The sequence below is a fragment of the Patella vulgata genome, chromosome 6 (genome assembly GCF_932274485.2).
Source record: "Patella vulgata chromosome 6, xgPatVulg1.2, whole genome shotgun sequence".
Lineage (NCBI taxonomy): Eukaryota > Metazoa > Mollusca > Gastropoda > Patellidae > Patella > Patella vulgata.
The window spans coordinates 31,014,629-31,031,898 of NC_065884.2; the positions used below are offsets into that span (position 1 = coordinate 31,014,629).

Genomic DNA, 17,270 nt, shown 5'->3' on the forward strand with positions numbered 1-17,270 from the left:
CTGAGAAACCGCGGCTCCCTAACTTACAAGTACATTGAAGACTGCCCAACCATAAAGTATGAAAAAAACAGCAATAAAATGAAAATTAAAAATATCATTAATTGTAATTTGTACCTAATAATCCTATCTGCTGTTACGATATTGTCTCGTCTAATGTTTAACAGCCATCTGTTCAGAAGCTTCTTGTTTGCATTGATATTTATTTACTGCAGAGGAGAGGTGGAGGGACAGTGAATGGTCGACTAGAACTTCGATCCAGACTTTGAGAGACGGTCATAAAGTTTCCTTCACTTTTTGAGGCCTATGTCACAGAGTAGCCTATTAGAAAAAGCCACATAGGTGAAAAAAACAGAACAACTGTTACAGTAACTGTAGGTTCATACGACAGGCGACCCTACTCCTTGTCACGTACAACCGTGGAATCGAAACCCCGCCAGTTGACTCGATGACACATAGGCCTACGAGTTAGAAGATATGGTGGCTGTATAATTTAATAATATATATTTTTTTTAAAAAAAGGTGTTAAGTCAAATTGTGTGTGTGTGACATGAACATTTATTATATAATGGAGGTGCTCTTTGACTAGAGGTATCCAATATTGCCCCAACCCCTACCACAAAAAATAAAGATATAGATTGCATATATTTTTTATTCATGTAGTATAACAATAACAATACATGTACTTTTTTTTATCTAGTTGTGAATTCAAAGTAGTCGCGTATACATGTTTGTTAAGTAATACTGGATCTCTCGCCCCCAATATTTCTTTTTACTTTCATCATACTGAATCATAGCGTCTAAAAGCGTTTCAAAATGCCGTGAATTTGATGATTTCCAACCCCAACTATTTTAGCGATTACGCGACCACTTAATAAAATCTCGGTGCTTTTTGTGCTGACATAAATTAATTACGCTTGGGTGCATTGGGAGCGAACATCAATACTTGCATCGATAAATTTGACCGTCGCTGAATCTTGCGCCTAACGAAAATTAGTTACTCAAATCTCGAACATAACTTCTGTAAACTTGTCATTTTGTACCAACCTTCGATACTACTGTCTACCATTGTGATGCATTCGATAATATTCATCCATTTTTGTGAAGAAAATAGATGAATTAATTTTATTTTATCAAAAAAGCACATGAACAAAAAACCATCGCTGATTTTATCACCGATTTACTGGGGGTGTAACTCTTTATGTAATATTATAGGGGGAGCTAAAACGTCTGTTTAACAACAAAGTGGCAATGGAAAAGAGATACTAGATGATCGTGATAAAACTTGGTACTTTTATTTTATTCAATCAGTATCAAATAATGTGTCGTTACGCGTGAAAACAATGATCAGGTTAGTCGTTTAATAAAACAAAAGATTAATAAACAGATAATCCCGGGTTGATTGTTATTTTTACATTTCTTTTTACCTGATCAGTGGGGGTCCAGTTAATTAACTACTACTCACGGGATTAGCGGGCATGTTACAAAGAAAGAACGACAAGATGGTATCATTCAACAATGACCGTTGAATGTTTTGTTGAATTTATTAGTAAAATAGTGACCGTTGAAACAGTAGAATTTTTACGAGGGGAATTAATCGTGATGCCCGTTGCACGCGTTGAACAGGTGCGTGTTTAGTAGGGGTTAAATTACTGAAAAATCGCTCGGGGGGATTTTTTGGTGCTCGTTGAAGCAAGTGTTCGCTGATTAGGAGTGCACGCCCGAGCAAGTTCTACTGTATCTTAAGTTTCTTATAAAGATTTAGTAGTAAAAGAGGGTTTCTTTTATTTTAAAATGACTTTTAGATTAGGTTTTCACATCATATTAATGACATTAATTTGATTGTTATTGAGTATTGACGTTTACATTGGACTGAGCTTGACCTTAACCCAGTGCTAGAACTAGAAGAATGGACCGATTTTTGATAGGTACAGTTGATAAATCAATCTAACCTATGAAACGCTATTCCACAACTATTTTTTCGGGAGTTTGAGCAGCCAAAACAGCAGCAACTTTCTGGCATATTGATTATAAAAAACGATTTAAAAGATCTAATGGTCGTCAGCGTCAACTCCACAGAACTAACATGGAGGACAAGGCCCCATGTCGGCACGCTGTCACGTGATCAGTGCGGACTCTAGTTTCTATATATAGAAAGGTTGAGTAATGAGTGTGTTTGTTTTCGGGGAGCATTGCAGAGACAGCGTCTCATTCGGATGGGACGGAAAACCGAGGTCCCGTAGGCCTACACCTTGGCGTGCACGTAAAGAACCCTTGCCAGTTGGAATTCAATTGCTGTCCGGGCAAAATTTCTCTTAGAGCACACCGTATGGCGTATGACCGTCTTCATTATCCCGCTAGGACGTTAAACCCCTTTTCATTCTTCATTGGGCTAATTTGTTTGTTTTCGCTTGTTCAGCTGAACTTGTTTGTGTTTCGCAAAATATTATGACATGAACATTTATTATATATCTTAAGTTTCTTATAAAGATTTAGTAGTAAAAAAGGGTTTCTTTTATTTTAAAATGACTTTTAGATTAGGTCTTCACATCATATTAATGACATTAATTCGATTGTTATTGAGTATTGACGTTTACATTGGACTTGGAGGGACTGAGCTTGGTCCTAACCAAGTGCTAGAACTAGAAGAATGGACCGATTTTTGACAGGTACAGTTGATAAATCAATCTAACCTATGAAACGCTATTCCACTACCCCTTTTTCGGGTGTTTGAGCAGCCAAAACAGCAGCAACTTTCTGGCATATTGATTATAAAACACGATTTAAAAGATCTAATGGTCGTCAGCGTCAACTCCCGGGAATTAACATGGCGGACATGGCCCCGTGTCGGCACGCTGTCACGTGATCAGTGCGGACTCGATAGCTCTATGTAATCAACTGACATTAAAAAACGAACTCTCTGTTACGCACAGGCAATGAACTTTTCATCAAATACGTACGTTGAAGACTAGGATATTCCGGGTGACCGAGACTAATAAATAGCCATTCAATGGCAATGTTTCAATGAGTATTTGTGGTGAAGTTATTTGGCCCATTTGACGTCACGTAAGTTATATTACGGAGCAGTTTTTAGCTCTGTAAAATTGCGTGATATCAATTAAATCAATATTTAAATGCATCAGAATATCTCAATCCTGTCAATTTTGAAAATTAATAATTATCAAAACTTTAAAGCAGGTGGTTTTCCCACAATTTAACACAATGTTTTTAAGCAAAAAAATTTAATTAAAGGACCATCCCGATTTTAAGCGCCAATTTAAAATATAGAGGAATCGTGTAATTTACCTTGTTTCAAAATTTCAGCTCAAAATATTGAGTCATTTGGATGTGAACGTCAAAAATAAAAGTCTGAGTACGTATGAAATTTAACCGCCAAAATATAGAGGAGTGGTGTATTTACGTTGTCTCAAAATTTCAACTCACAATATTGAGTCATTTGGACATGAACGTCAAAACTGGTTATCCGGACACGTAACCTTTTTAAGATTTCGGGTCAATTTTTTCGTTGGATGACCTGATAATCAATTCCCTTTTTTTAGAGATCTATACAATGAATGACCCATGTGCTGTACTTCATAACGAAAAGTAAATTTCACCTACACATTATTCTTATAAAAAAAAGTCTGGTTTTATCCAGACACCACATAATACAGCTTGGGACACCGGTTTCCATTTCCAGATGAAGACTGACGGGCTTAAGTTGTTTGAAAATGTATCACATATGTTGAGTTAGTTGCTCGGCCCTAAGGTAGAGGATTTTAACACAATTAACAGTTTTAGTCTCAAAAATATTATCGGGATTGGCCCTTTAACTGGAGAGGTAACCCTTTTAAGATTTCAGGTCAATTTTTTCGTTGGGTGACCTGATAATCTATTCTATTGCCTTTCCTTTAGAGATCTATACAATGCATAACCCACATGCTCTGCTTAATAACGAAAGTTAAATTTCACCTACTCATTATTTTTATAAAATAAAAATCAGGTTTTACCCAGACACCGCATAATACAGTTTTGGATACCGGTCTGTATTTCCAGATGAAGACTGACGGATTTAAGTTGTTTGAAAACGTATCACGTATATTGAGTTATGTAGTTGTTCGGCCCTAAGGTAGAGGATTTTAAACGGACTATCCCTTACTTGAACAGAGTCTCAAAAATAAAAGTCTGAGTATGTATGAAATTTAAGAGCCAAAATATAGAGGAATGGTGTATTTACCTTGTCTCAAAATTTCAGCGCGGTATGGACGTGACCGTCAAAACTGCTTATCCGGACACGTAACCCTTTTAAGATTTCGGGTTAATTCTTTCGCTGGGAGACCTGATAATCGATTGCCGTTCCTTTAAAGGTCTATACAGTGAATGAACCAAATGCTGTACTTGATAACGAAAGGCAAATGTCACCTACACATTATTTTTATACAAAAAATGTCTGGTTTTATCTAGACACCGCATAATACAACTTGGGACACTGGTCTCCATTAACAAATGAAGACTGACGGGTTTCAGTTATTTGAAAATATTGAGTTAGTTGCTCGGCCCTTAGGAAGAGAACTTTAAAGAATTTTAAAACAAAATTAAACAGTTTTATTCTCTAAAAAATTATCGGGATTAGCCCTTTAAGGGCTTTTCACACAAAATTAAAGATACATTATGGGAGATTAGATAACGAGTTGGCAGTTCTCACTATAATAGTTAAAAACTACATAATGTAAAGGCAACTTGCTGAAAATTTCAGTCAAATTGATCCACTATGAACCGAGAACCAAGCGGATGAAAGTTCCGCTTAGCCTCGATCATCATTACTGAAGACGATAAGACAAAACTAATAGTCTTGATTATCCATTTAATCGTTAATCACGAAGGAAAGTTTTGCAGCAAATCGGACTGTAATCCAACAAATATCGCAGGCAAGCCTGATTATGGTCTGGATAAGTTAATTAATGTCTAATTAATAGTTTTTATAACATTTCAGGCCTAAAGAAAGACCTACAATAGGCCGATTTTGCTCATGCATAATGTATGTTTAAGTAGTTTTATTATCCAAAATATAATCGAGATTGGCCCTTTAAATAAACATAACTTGACATTTTGCATTGAAAATTCTGTGATTGGTGAAACATGACTAAATTATTTTAAATATAATATGAAAGAATATTCATTCCATTTTGCAATTCAGCAACAGCAAAAAAAATTTATGAATACATTTACTGGTGTAAACCAAATTATACCGTCACGTAAGTTACATGGGTTTGTCACATAAGTTACGCATGTGTGAAATAAAAGCTTAAATTGATTCTCTTGCATTTTTTTAAGATTGTTTTTAGGAACTTCATATTATAATTAAGTTATCAGTAACCCCTACCAAAATACAATCTAAGAGGTTTATTTTCTTTGGTATCTTCTTCTGAAACATGTATAACAAACATTTTACATAGGGGTGCATTATTGGCACCAACACCATAATCTAAAGGCTAGATTCCATTTATCATTTTTTTCAAAAATTGAGACATTATGTGTTTTATTACTACAGTAATAGAAACTTCTATATTGTTGAAAGTCATTATACCTGTAAATAGTAAATTTACATTTCTTTATTTACACATCATCTTTAACAACAACCATTTCATTCGTCATTGCTGGAGATGTCAATACATGTATATTGGTAAAATCTTTATAACTAAATCATTGCTAATAGGCTACTAATAGACCTCTTATGATGAAGTTAGAAAATCTGCATCATTGGAGGGAGATCTTAATACAACTAAAATTCAATGACTTTCTACAATACTGTATCAAAAGTATGTGTTGAAAAAAAAAAGAAGAAATTCAATAAAGTCTCAAATCTTTGAAAATGATAAATTGACCCTATACATGTACATGTAAATACCCATCTCATTATGTATTCTAATTGAGTGTCTCCCGAATTTAAAAACAGATATATTGTGCAGTACTGTAAGGGCAAAGATTCTTGCTGCAGAGTGGGGGGAATGTTGGTAAATTTGGGGGGGGGGGGGGTGCATATCATTGTACAATGTAAATCTGATTTTTTTTGTTGAATCCAATAGTAAATGTTATTTTATTAGTTTATTATGTTTTGGGCAAAAAGATATCAACAAAAACACAAAGTCCATAACATTTTTTTTTTTTTGCTTTTTTGAAGCTACTGGTATCAAAGGATGATTGAAGCGTTGCATTAGCCAGTACCATATACCATAGGATACGCCCACATTTTCAAGAGATGAATACAGAACAAGCTAAAATGCAATTTTTCGTACAATCAGGGGCCATAATTCAGGACCCTTGGTATACCATATTTTTACGCTATTTGAGAACGAGGGGCGGCCATTTTGTCTGTCAGTTTTGGGCCGATTTTCACGAAATTCGAACTCAGGCATCCTTAGGGTGTAACGCTGATATAATAATACATTTTTTAAATCGGATAAAAATTAAGACCTCTATAGGGTCCACAAGCTAAAAATGCGATTTTTCGTACCATCAGGGGCCATAATTCAGGAAGTTACGGTCCGATATGCACAAATATTCAAAGGAACCAAGATCTTTGGGTTATAAACTTACATTTCAAGTTTCAACAAAATCGGATAAAAATTGTGACCTCTATAGCGTCCACAACCTTGACATACCATATTTTTACGCTATTTGAGAACGAAGGGCGGCCATTTTGTCTGTCTGTTTTGGGCCGGTTTTCACGAAATTCGTACTCAGCCGTCCTTAGGGTGTAACGGTGATATAATAATACGTTTTTTTTAAATCGGATAAAAATTATGTCCACAAGCTAAAAACGCGATTTTTCATACAATCAGGGGCCATAATTGAGGAAGTTACGGTCCGATATGCACGAATATCGAAAGGAACCGAGATCTTTGGGTTATAAACTTACATTTCAAGTTTCAACAAAATCAGATAAACATTGTGACCTCTATAGGGTCCACAAGCTAAAAACGTGATTTTTCGTACAATCAGGGACCATAATCCATGAAGTGTTGATCCGATACATGCCAATATCGAAAGCAGTCAAGATCTTTTGGGGATAAACCTATATTTCAAATTTCATCAAAATCGGATAAGAATTGTGACCTGTAGAGAGTCCACAAACAATTGTGGACGGACGGACAGGGGCGACGGCATAATACGTCCACGTGAAAATGTGGGCGTATAAAAATGATTAAATCAGACTTACTTCATTCAAGAACTAAACATTAAAATTAGATACAGTGTATTGTTAACACATTTTTATAAAATTATTGTAAACCATGTGAACATGAAAGCATTAAAGTATATAAATCTGTCACATAAGTTACAGAGGAATAAGCAAAGTTTAGTGCAACAGTACATATATTTATTTAAGTTTGGGTGCTATTCTTTGACATAAAATATTGACAGGCACATTTCTGCTTTGTAAAAATGTATTGAGTAATGAATAGGTGAAATTACAACATTTCTTTTACAAATTATTTCAAACAGGTGTCTTAAACATACATTATGCAAGAGCAAAATCTGCTTATTACAATTCTTTCTTTAGGCCTGAAATGTTATCTAAATTATCAATTAGACATTAATTAACTTATCCAGACCATAATAAACTCTCGATGTCAAGGCTAGCCTTCGATATTGGCTGGATTAGATTCCTATATCAAAACAGTGGATAATCGAGACTATGCCGTTTATATTAATGCTTTTAGAAATGATGACCGAAACTATGCGAAAATTTCACCCACTTCATTCTCGGCTCATAGTGGATCAATTTGACTGAAATTTTCAGCAAATTACCTTTACACTATCTAGATTTTAACTATTATAGCGAGAACTGCCATCTCTTTATCTTATCTCCAATAATGTATCTCTAAATTTGTGGTAGAATTAAACAAGGGTCAAGGGGTGTTCTAGCATCATAAAATTTACAATTCACGTCTATCAGAATTAATTTAATTTTTGGTCATGATGGCTCACTTTATATGAAATGAGCCATTTTTGCATTTTTACTGCAGAAAATTATGTCTGTTCATATTTAAGGATAAAGTTAAGCTATTTTAAGTGTTTGGTAGCATTACCCTTCAACCAGACATCATGAAAGGACAAAGAATATCAATTTTTCAAACAAAATGGGTGGCTAATAATGAAAACGGGTGGGGAATTACTCTATGCCACCCGGGTAGCGAATATCCTTTGTAATAATTACAGCATTAGTAAAAGTCTTGTACTTTGTATGTGTTAAGCGGCATTTACACAATACAATCAATCCATACAACTGTTGGATGCAACATATTGGACGACTGTTTACACGATACAATGGTTCTAGTCGTTGTATGGCAACATTTATTCCTTCTTAGTAACTGAATAAAATGGCAGTAAGACGACACTTCTCACCCCCGTCTTCGTGTAGTGTTGATGCCGGGGATTCAACAAAGACCTTGCTTCCTATACAGAGTTATTAGATTTTCTAATTCAGTCCAGGATAGGTTTAGATCCATTTTAGAGGACATCAAAGTACTCGAAGCGACAGAAGAAGACATCTTTAATCAGGAATTCTGGTTGCCAAGTCAGATATGACGCCATACGGCGTATGACGTTGTCTAATATAACGCACTTTGATTGGCTATTGCATGAGTTGGTCGGATGAGAATAGAACTGATCCTATCCATGCAATAAGCCGTCCATCCGACCATTTGTCTGATCAGTTGGTCGGATGCGACGGTTGCATCCGACGGTTGTATGGATTGATTGTATAGTGTAAACGCCGCTTAAATGTATTTAAAACTAAACAGATTAGCCATTTTATAACAATCACCATAACACACACATACATGTAATACAATCTTGTTCATGTAATAAAATAGTACACAATATTTGATGTATAAAAACCATTCATATGTTCAATAAATTTGTATAGGAAAAATGTATCATTGACATCAAACTGAAGTACGGTATCACTCTAGTTTAACCTGGACACGGCAAACTGGACAGGAGGCATTATTCTGTAAAAAAAATAAAATAGGGAGAACACATGAATGAATACATTTTTAATATTTCAAACATTGTCAGGTTTTTTACAACATAATAGAGTAACCAAAACGAAAGCATGTATAAAGATAGGTTGCCAGGCAACAAAACATACCGCCACAGTAGCTAAATCGTCCAGGCAGTCAACAAAGAGTATATTTTTACTTTTGTCGGTAATGAAACATTTATAATACACTAAAATCTGATTAAGAGTAACAACTCATTAAGTAATTATCAGAAAATCATTAGAATTTGTTTTCTTTCTAGTTCTGCCCAATGCTAATGTATAACATTTAATATCATGGATTTTCAAGTTATCAAAAATCATTGAAAATCAATATATTTGTTTGTCTCAAGACCTTAGCCTCTGTGTATCAATCTAAAGTCAATCGAAACGATTATATATAGGCGTCTTTGTCTCATGACTGTAAACATGGTGTATAAATATAATACAGATGATAACTATGGCCTCTAAAGCATCCACGAGGGCCATAACTTAGGCAGTAATTATCAGCAATTGTTGAAAATCAATAGGACTCTTCGTCTCATGACAATGTGTATAAATTTAAAGTCAATCGGATATTAACTTTAATCTCTAGATATTTCAAAGAGACCGAGGGCCATAACTCTGGTAGTAATTATCATGACCTTAAACACTGTGTATAAATTTAAATCAATCAGATATTAACTGATCGCCCACAAGATATTTCAAAGTGATCAAGGGCCATAACTATCGGAAATCGTAATTATCGGAAATCAATGAAAATCCATAGGCTTCTTTGTTGCATGACCTTAAACAATGTGTATAAATATGTCAATCGGATATTAACTTTAATCTCTTGAAAGTCCACAAGATAATTCCAAGTGACCAAGGGCCATAACTCAGGCAGTAATTATCAGAAGGCGTTGAAAATCAATAGGTTCTTCGTCTCATGACCTTAAACACTGTGTATAAATTTAAAATCAATCGGATATTAACTTTAGCCTCTAGAGCATCCACAAGCAACTATGTACACCGGACCGGGCAGAAACGACATTATACGACCATATTGGGAAATTTCAATGTTGTCACATAGTGGCGCAGGAACTATATTTTGAGTGGGATGACAGACTTTAAATGCTAAGCCTGGCCCATTTTCTGCCGCCCCTAGCAAATTTTTAGAAATTGCTGTATCCAGAGTTATTTTATAATATATCTGCGTTAATATATATATATCCAGAAATATTAGTACAACCGTAAAGCTGCACTACTCTTTGTTTCACGGTAAACAATGAAAAGATACAAACTGATTTCAACACTCGTTTAATAACATTTTAAAGTACTTTTCGTCCGTCTTGGGACTATTCATAAATATTGTCATTGTATAAAGATGGACAGTTTAGTATATACATATTTACATTGCAACAAAGGGTTTTAATTGGTTAAAGTTACCATTGTCTATGGTTACATAGTATATATGTACACATTAATTTAAAGTTACAATTTCATTTTTTCTACGAAAGTCAAAACATAATTATTTCTATGTCTTTTGCTCAATAGGTTGTCAACTTACTATTATGCGATCATAGGTTATCTTTTTCACACTTAAAAATCTGCACACCGGAAATAATTACACAATTACCTCCCTTGTTTTCCTATTCCCCACCATGGAATTTGAAGTTGAAAATGATATTTTTGTCAATTTCTCAACTGGCAATAGTGAATTATAGGATTAATAGAATTATTCTTTAACAAGGTACATGTAGGACTGTTTATAGATACCATCTATTTAAGGGCTTTATTTTTATACATTTTATAAATAGAACTTAAAAATATGAAATTGTAACTTTAAGAAAATTAATGAAGTTAATGGCCAATTGTTACCTATTGACTTTTAAGTTGAGGAATGTATTTTTTAATAAAATGGTTTTCCATTAATTTCCTTTTCGTGAAGTCATCGGCTTTCATTTTATAAAATGGGAAAATTTGGAATTTTACTTGTACATGTAGGTGTTGTGCACATCTAAAGATATTTCTATTTACAAATAAGAGTCCATTTTCGATATTGCAATCCCGTCGATGGTTGCGTACTCTATCCCGTAGATGCGTGCCCGTCTCCCTGATGTAGATTTTTAGACACCCATTGCAAGTCAAGACATATATGAGATTTTTTGTGTCGCAATTCATATTGTCGTTGACACTACTAAAAGTAAAGTTATGAAAATTATGTTTGTTATTTGGCATAATATGGCCACAACATTTACATCGTAGATCCGGGCATTTAGATACATAAAGATAGGTTGCCAGTGCTAAATCGCCAGAGCGGTCGACAAGATTTGTCGCATATTTATTCCTTTCTAAGTAATTGGTGGCCTTTACAAGACAGTTCCATACAATTCAGATTATAATTTTTGTCGTTTGAGGTTTCATAAGGTTTTACAAACTGAAACAAGGGCCTCAACTTTGGAAGTAGTTTACAGAAATTGTTGAAATTTGACAGGCTTTTTTTCGTTTTACTAATTTAAATAATGCACATAAATTTCATACAGATCGGATGATCACTTTTGTCATTCAAACATTCACAGGGTTCACAAAGTAAAAAAAGGGCCATAACTCTAGAAATAATTGTTGGAAATTGCTGAAATTCAATAAATCTCTGTTTCACAAATTTTAACGATGCATATGAATTTCATACATACATACATATTGGATGACAACTTTCATCAATCGAGCTTTAACAAGGTTGAACAAAGTGAAAGAAGGGCCATTAGTCTAGACGTAATAAACAGAAATAGCTGAAATTCAAGAGGCTTCTTCGTCTCACTAATTTAAATAATCCATATAATTTTCAGAAAGATCGAATGATAACTTTTGATGTTAGAGCGTTTACAAGGTTCAATGAAGTGAAACAGGGGCCATATCTCTAGACGTAATAAACGGAGATTCCTGAAATTCAATAGGCTTCTTTGTTTCACTAATTTAAAGAGGCTAAATCTCTAATATTTGGAACCTAGAAATTGACACAAATGGGTCGCAACGCATATAATAATGTAATATGAATGTATATAAACTGGTTTACATTCAATCTTTTCTGTTTTCACTGTAATTTCTAATCATTTATGTTCGGTGAAATACGCCAGAAGTCTCAATTGAATAGCAATCTCTAGTGCCTGGTTATTCCAGTCTACACCGATAGCATTTATTGCACATGCTCTCCAGATAAGAATATGGCGTCACCGTTTGACTTGACATATGGAATATGCCTAGCCTCATTTTTCAAGTCCCTTACAAATGACGCTGAAACGATTATGGTACACGATTTGTGTACCAATGGTAAAATGTTTATTTTGTCTTAAATATTGGATATCAAAGCCCATCTCTTCCCGGTAAGATCACAACATCAATGTTGATTTAAATCATAGATAATACCGTATGATTGCCGACTCATGAATTCTCGACGTTATGTTGCGAAACGCGTGGAACGGCGAGAAAGGTGGTTGATCACTTCCGGTCTTCTGTTCTCGCTGTTTGTTTACTATAGGCCCAGTAGCAATATTTTTATTTAGCGCTTTCTTGTAGTTTAAATGTGGCATCATCTGGTTAAATGGATACGAGAAACAGAAGGAATGTTCGAGGTAAGAATAAAAATGAATATCTTATAATTTTGATATTATATTGTATTATAAATAAGTATTACATTTCAATTTCATGAAAATCTCGACACGTGTGTTGCCCAGTTAAGGCAAAGTTTGACAGCTTTGACCTACTTTTAAAAATCGGCAAAATAGAGTTTTGAATTCATTAATTTGTAAAATAATACTTGCAGATCATTAATAAATCGTAAATACATAAAATACAGTTTGGTATGAATAATAACATTGCTGTGCTGGCTATATATAAGCTTTTAATTACACAATTTTTTAAAAATCTTTTGTATTTTCAGCAGAACTGTACTGCCTGGTAGCCTACCTGTCTTTTGTTTGCTACCTAGGGGCCTAGGGGAGTGCCAGCTTGTGAAGCAAATATATTTCATGTTGATTTATTGTGATACTGATAAATAATTGTATGTTTTATTTATGTTATTTACTTCTTTTCATATTGTGTGTGTGTGGGTGGGTGGGGGGGGGTATAAATATTGAGACACTAGACACTAATATATTGATAAAGTATTTTATTTTATGTATCTATTTATTTATATTTCTATTTTTATTTTTTTTATTTCATTTTTTTTTTTTTTTTTTTGGGGGGGGGGGAGATATTATTATTTTTATTATTTTATTTGTTTTATTTTAATACTCAACAAGGGATTTGGTTTAAATTGTTTGATTGTATTATATCATTATTGATTTTAATTTTGTATAGTTGAATTAAGCATAATTATTTAATTTTATGTATTTCAAACATCAGAAAATAAACCATTCAAGCTATGTGTAATGTGTTTGTGTGGTTATGTTGATGGTTAAATAGGTTGAGAATTGAGGCCAAATGACCAATTTTCGCGAAAAAGGGATCTTCCAGTTGGTGTTACAGAATTCAGTCAATTTTGCTCCGATATTGATAACTTTGGTTTTGTTACAATGCTGAGATGTATGGCTTTTCAGGAAATAACACGGTTCTGGAGAAAAATTAATATTTAAAAATAGCTGCCGGTCGATATTCAAGGATATGGGTTTACTGTTCCATGTAATTAAATTAATCATTAAAAATATAACCTACAATTTTTGTTTCAATTAAATAAGTTAATCTTAACAATAATATTAGGCTGTTGCATTTTTTGATTTAAATAATTTAATCTTATCAGTTGAGGAAGAAAGAGTTGGTATTTCAATCTAATAAGGTGCCTATAAATTATATAATTATTCATCCAATTATGTAACATTAACATTGTCTGATCGCTTTATTTAATAATACATTTATTAATTTATCATAAAAGTATTGTTAATTAAAGATGCGTTTATAAATGTTAAACAGGCATTATGTAAGAGCTAAATCTGCTTATTGCAGGTCTTTCTTTGGGCCTTAAATGTAATGTAAATTATCAATTAGACATTTATTAACATGAAAAGACCATAATCAACTCTCGATGCCATCTGATTGCTCAGATTTTAAATAGATTAGAACGGTATGGTGGTAAATTTTCAATATATTCAATTTGCATTATCTATTTTTGAAATGTTATAGTTAATAGCGAGAACGACCAGCTCTTTATCTAAATCTTACATAATTCCCCTTCAAATTTATGTCTATTGTTATTGTATTATTTTAATTTAGGACATAAAGAAATATATTTTGGTTCTCGCTTGGATGACGTGTTTTAATTTTTTTTTTTTTTTTAAAAAAACCCTAACAAAACAGTCTTGTTAATTACTGAATGTAAATATTTTACCCCCGGTTACACGAAGTAATTCTGTAAAAAAAATTTGACTAGATCTATAGGCTAATTTGTCAAGTATGCAAACAAGTTAAATGTTAATGACATGAATGATATTGGATACCGTAATCATATATTCATATAAACAACATGATGAGATAAATGTAGTGCCTTACAATTTTTAAAAACTCATCTGTTTCAAACAAGTTATAACTTAGAGCTAAAGACTTCGTGTAGGTATGTTTTGTCAAGCACTATGAACACAATTTTTGCAGAGTTTTGGCGCTATAGAAATGGACGTTCATTATATTTATTTATTTGGTTCTTCTGGAAAAATACATACATCTATTTAAACATCAAAAGTACTTGGCTGCTCTGTTCAAAAGCTTATTGTTCCAAATTTTTAAACAAAACATCTTTCACATGATTTAATTAGCTATTTATTTTTATACTGAAGCCCGAAGAACAGGAAATCAAATTGGGGTGGCCAACATTGAAATATCAGATATCAAGGATGAAGTTGCCTTTATCAACTCTTGTAAATTGTTTAATGTACAGGATTCCTGGAAGCATCTATTTTAGAACAAAAATTCCTTTTCATTGATAACTAAAGCAATAATTCCTTTTTTATTTAATACTAATAGTGTTTTCTTTTTCCTTATATATAATTGTTATATCTACTGAAGCTTATTTAATTTCTCAACAAAGCCTAGATCAAAAAGACTATGAAATAATTGCTTACATTGGGGTGGATTTATATAAGTAAACTTTTTTCCAGTTGTGCAAGCTGAAAAAAAAAGTATGTGTATTTTTTTTATTTTTTTTTGGGAGGGGGGGGGGGGTCTGCATTTATAAAATTAAATGACAGAGGGACTTACAATAAATAAATGGCAATTTTCTTAAATTATTAATTAGGCCTAGATTGGAAAAGAATTTTGTAGGGATATTTACATCTTTATCAACTAAAGTATACAAACAAAGCTGAATTTATTAAAAAAAAAAAATGCACATTTGAATATAAACAAGATTTTTAAAACTGTTCTAATATACCATGCAATTGATAATAAAATGCAACATCTAATTTTATTAATCATACTAATTACTATAGTCATAGATCTAAGATAGGCCTAGGCGTGTGTGGCACAGAGGTGCGGGTTAGTTAGCTCGCAATATAACCTTTTTCCTTTTGCAAATTAAATTGTAGAACATTTTATTTGAAGTATTAGAAAAATAAAAATAAAGGTGTTTGAAGTATTATCTCTATATCAAAAATATTTCCTAATTTTAGTGTAAATTGGTATGGTACATGAATGAAGAAAGGCATTTTTTGCCCATTTGTAACCTTTTTTCAACTTAACGTCACACAGTAGCTATTTAATCTTTTGCAATAATCTAAAAATATTTTGGAAGGAGATATCTTGTTCTTTTTTTTCATATAATTTTTATATACGTGTTCATTTTATTAATTTCATAAACGTAAGTTTAAAAAACATCAATTTCGCGTGTCACTGTGCGTACGTACTGTCGAAAGCTAGACCGGAAGTAAACAACCCCCCCTGCGCAAAAAAATATGCGCACAAACCAGAACGCAACATCACGTAAAGGGCTAAAGATGAGCCGGCAATCATACAGTATTATCTATGTTTAAATTGACAAATAATTCATGTTTTCAATGTTGAAGATTTTGGATGATATTGAGTTAGAGACTTACCTACTTTAAATAATGCATATAAATATTAAAAAGATCGGATGATAACTTTTGGCGTTAGAGCATTCCCAAGGTCCTTGTGATAGATGAATTGAATTTTGCTTTGGTTAGGAGGCGTTTCAGATTAGGTGGCTGTCTCAATGACTTAATGAATTGAACATTTTCAAATTTCTTTCTGAGGTTGTCGTTTGATGCTAGGAGTGTCCTGCTCTTGTGCATTGTTTTAAAGAAGTTGGGATGTTGGGGGTTATGAGTAGCGACAAAGGTAACGATATTATCCAAATTGTTTTTTCCTTTAGTTGCCCTCAGTATTTGGATATCAATTGCCAAAGCCTTATTTATCCCAACTTCTATTACCTCAAGGGTGTAATGCCGTTTCAATAAATTTCTTTTTAGCTCACCTAGTCTGACAATCCAGAGGTCTTCATCTATCACAATGGTGCATATTTTTCTAGCTAAAGAAAAGGGTATATTATTTTTGGTATGGCATGGGTGACATGATTTATAAGACAGATAGTTTTTGGTATCTGTTTCTTTAGAATACATATCTGTTATAAGGAGTTCTCCCCTTCGTTTCACTAGAACGTCCAAGAATGAAATTTGATTTGCAGATCGTTCGTTTCAATTGTGAATTTGATATTTAGATCTAAATCATTCATTATTTGTTTCATATCTTCAATGTCGCCAATTCGTTCATTCCAAATACAGAATATATCCTAATTGATTTTCTAAATATAATCTGTAATCCACACCATGTTCAATTTCTACAATTGAGTATAATTTTTTCCTCAAGAAATCCCATTGTTAAATTACTTAATTGTGGTGCTGCCTTGGTACCCATCGCTATACCAAGAATCTGTGTGAAATTTGTTTCGCCAAATGTAAAAGTGTTGTTAGTCAGGATAATTTTGTATAGCTTTAACCCTTAACCGGTCATTGCCGACTATAGTCACCACAACGTTATACAGCTAAGTGGTCACGGTCGACTAAAGTCGACCACAGCAAGAACCTTTTTTATAAGCCGCATTTGAGTATTTAACACATGCGTGTCAGACAGGAACTTGTCTTGTCAAGGGCATTGAGAAAACATGTCTTTGTTTAACATTTTTTGACGAAAAACGTAACTTAACGGTGTCGGGAACGTTAAAGACGCTCGAAGTTGTTGAAATACTTAT

The 17,270-nt window shown here is 33.3% G+C and overlaps 1 protein-coding gene across 5 annotated transcripts in view; it reads right to left on the bottom strand.

The window, feature by feature from the left end:
- Positions 1 to 631: 631 nt before the first annotated feature.
- LOC126825382 (uncharacterized) overlaps positions 632 to 17,270 on the bottom strand; it is a 92,068-nt gene continuing 75,429 nt past the window's right edge. For all 5 annotated transcript variants that reach the window (XR_007681936.2, XM_050554994.1, XM_050554996.2 and 2 more), the window contains one exon: positions 632 to 9,011. Coding sequence is in view for 4 of the 5 variants with exons in the window: in XM_050554994.1 (XP_050410951.1) it covers positions 8,964 to 9,011 (48 nt within the window). In the remaining variant the exon portion in view is untranslated. The remainder of the gene's footprint in view (positions 9,012 to 17,270) is intronic.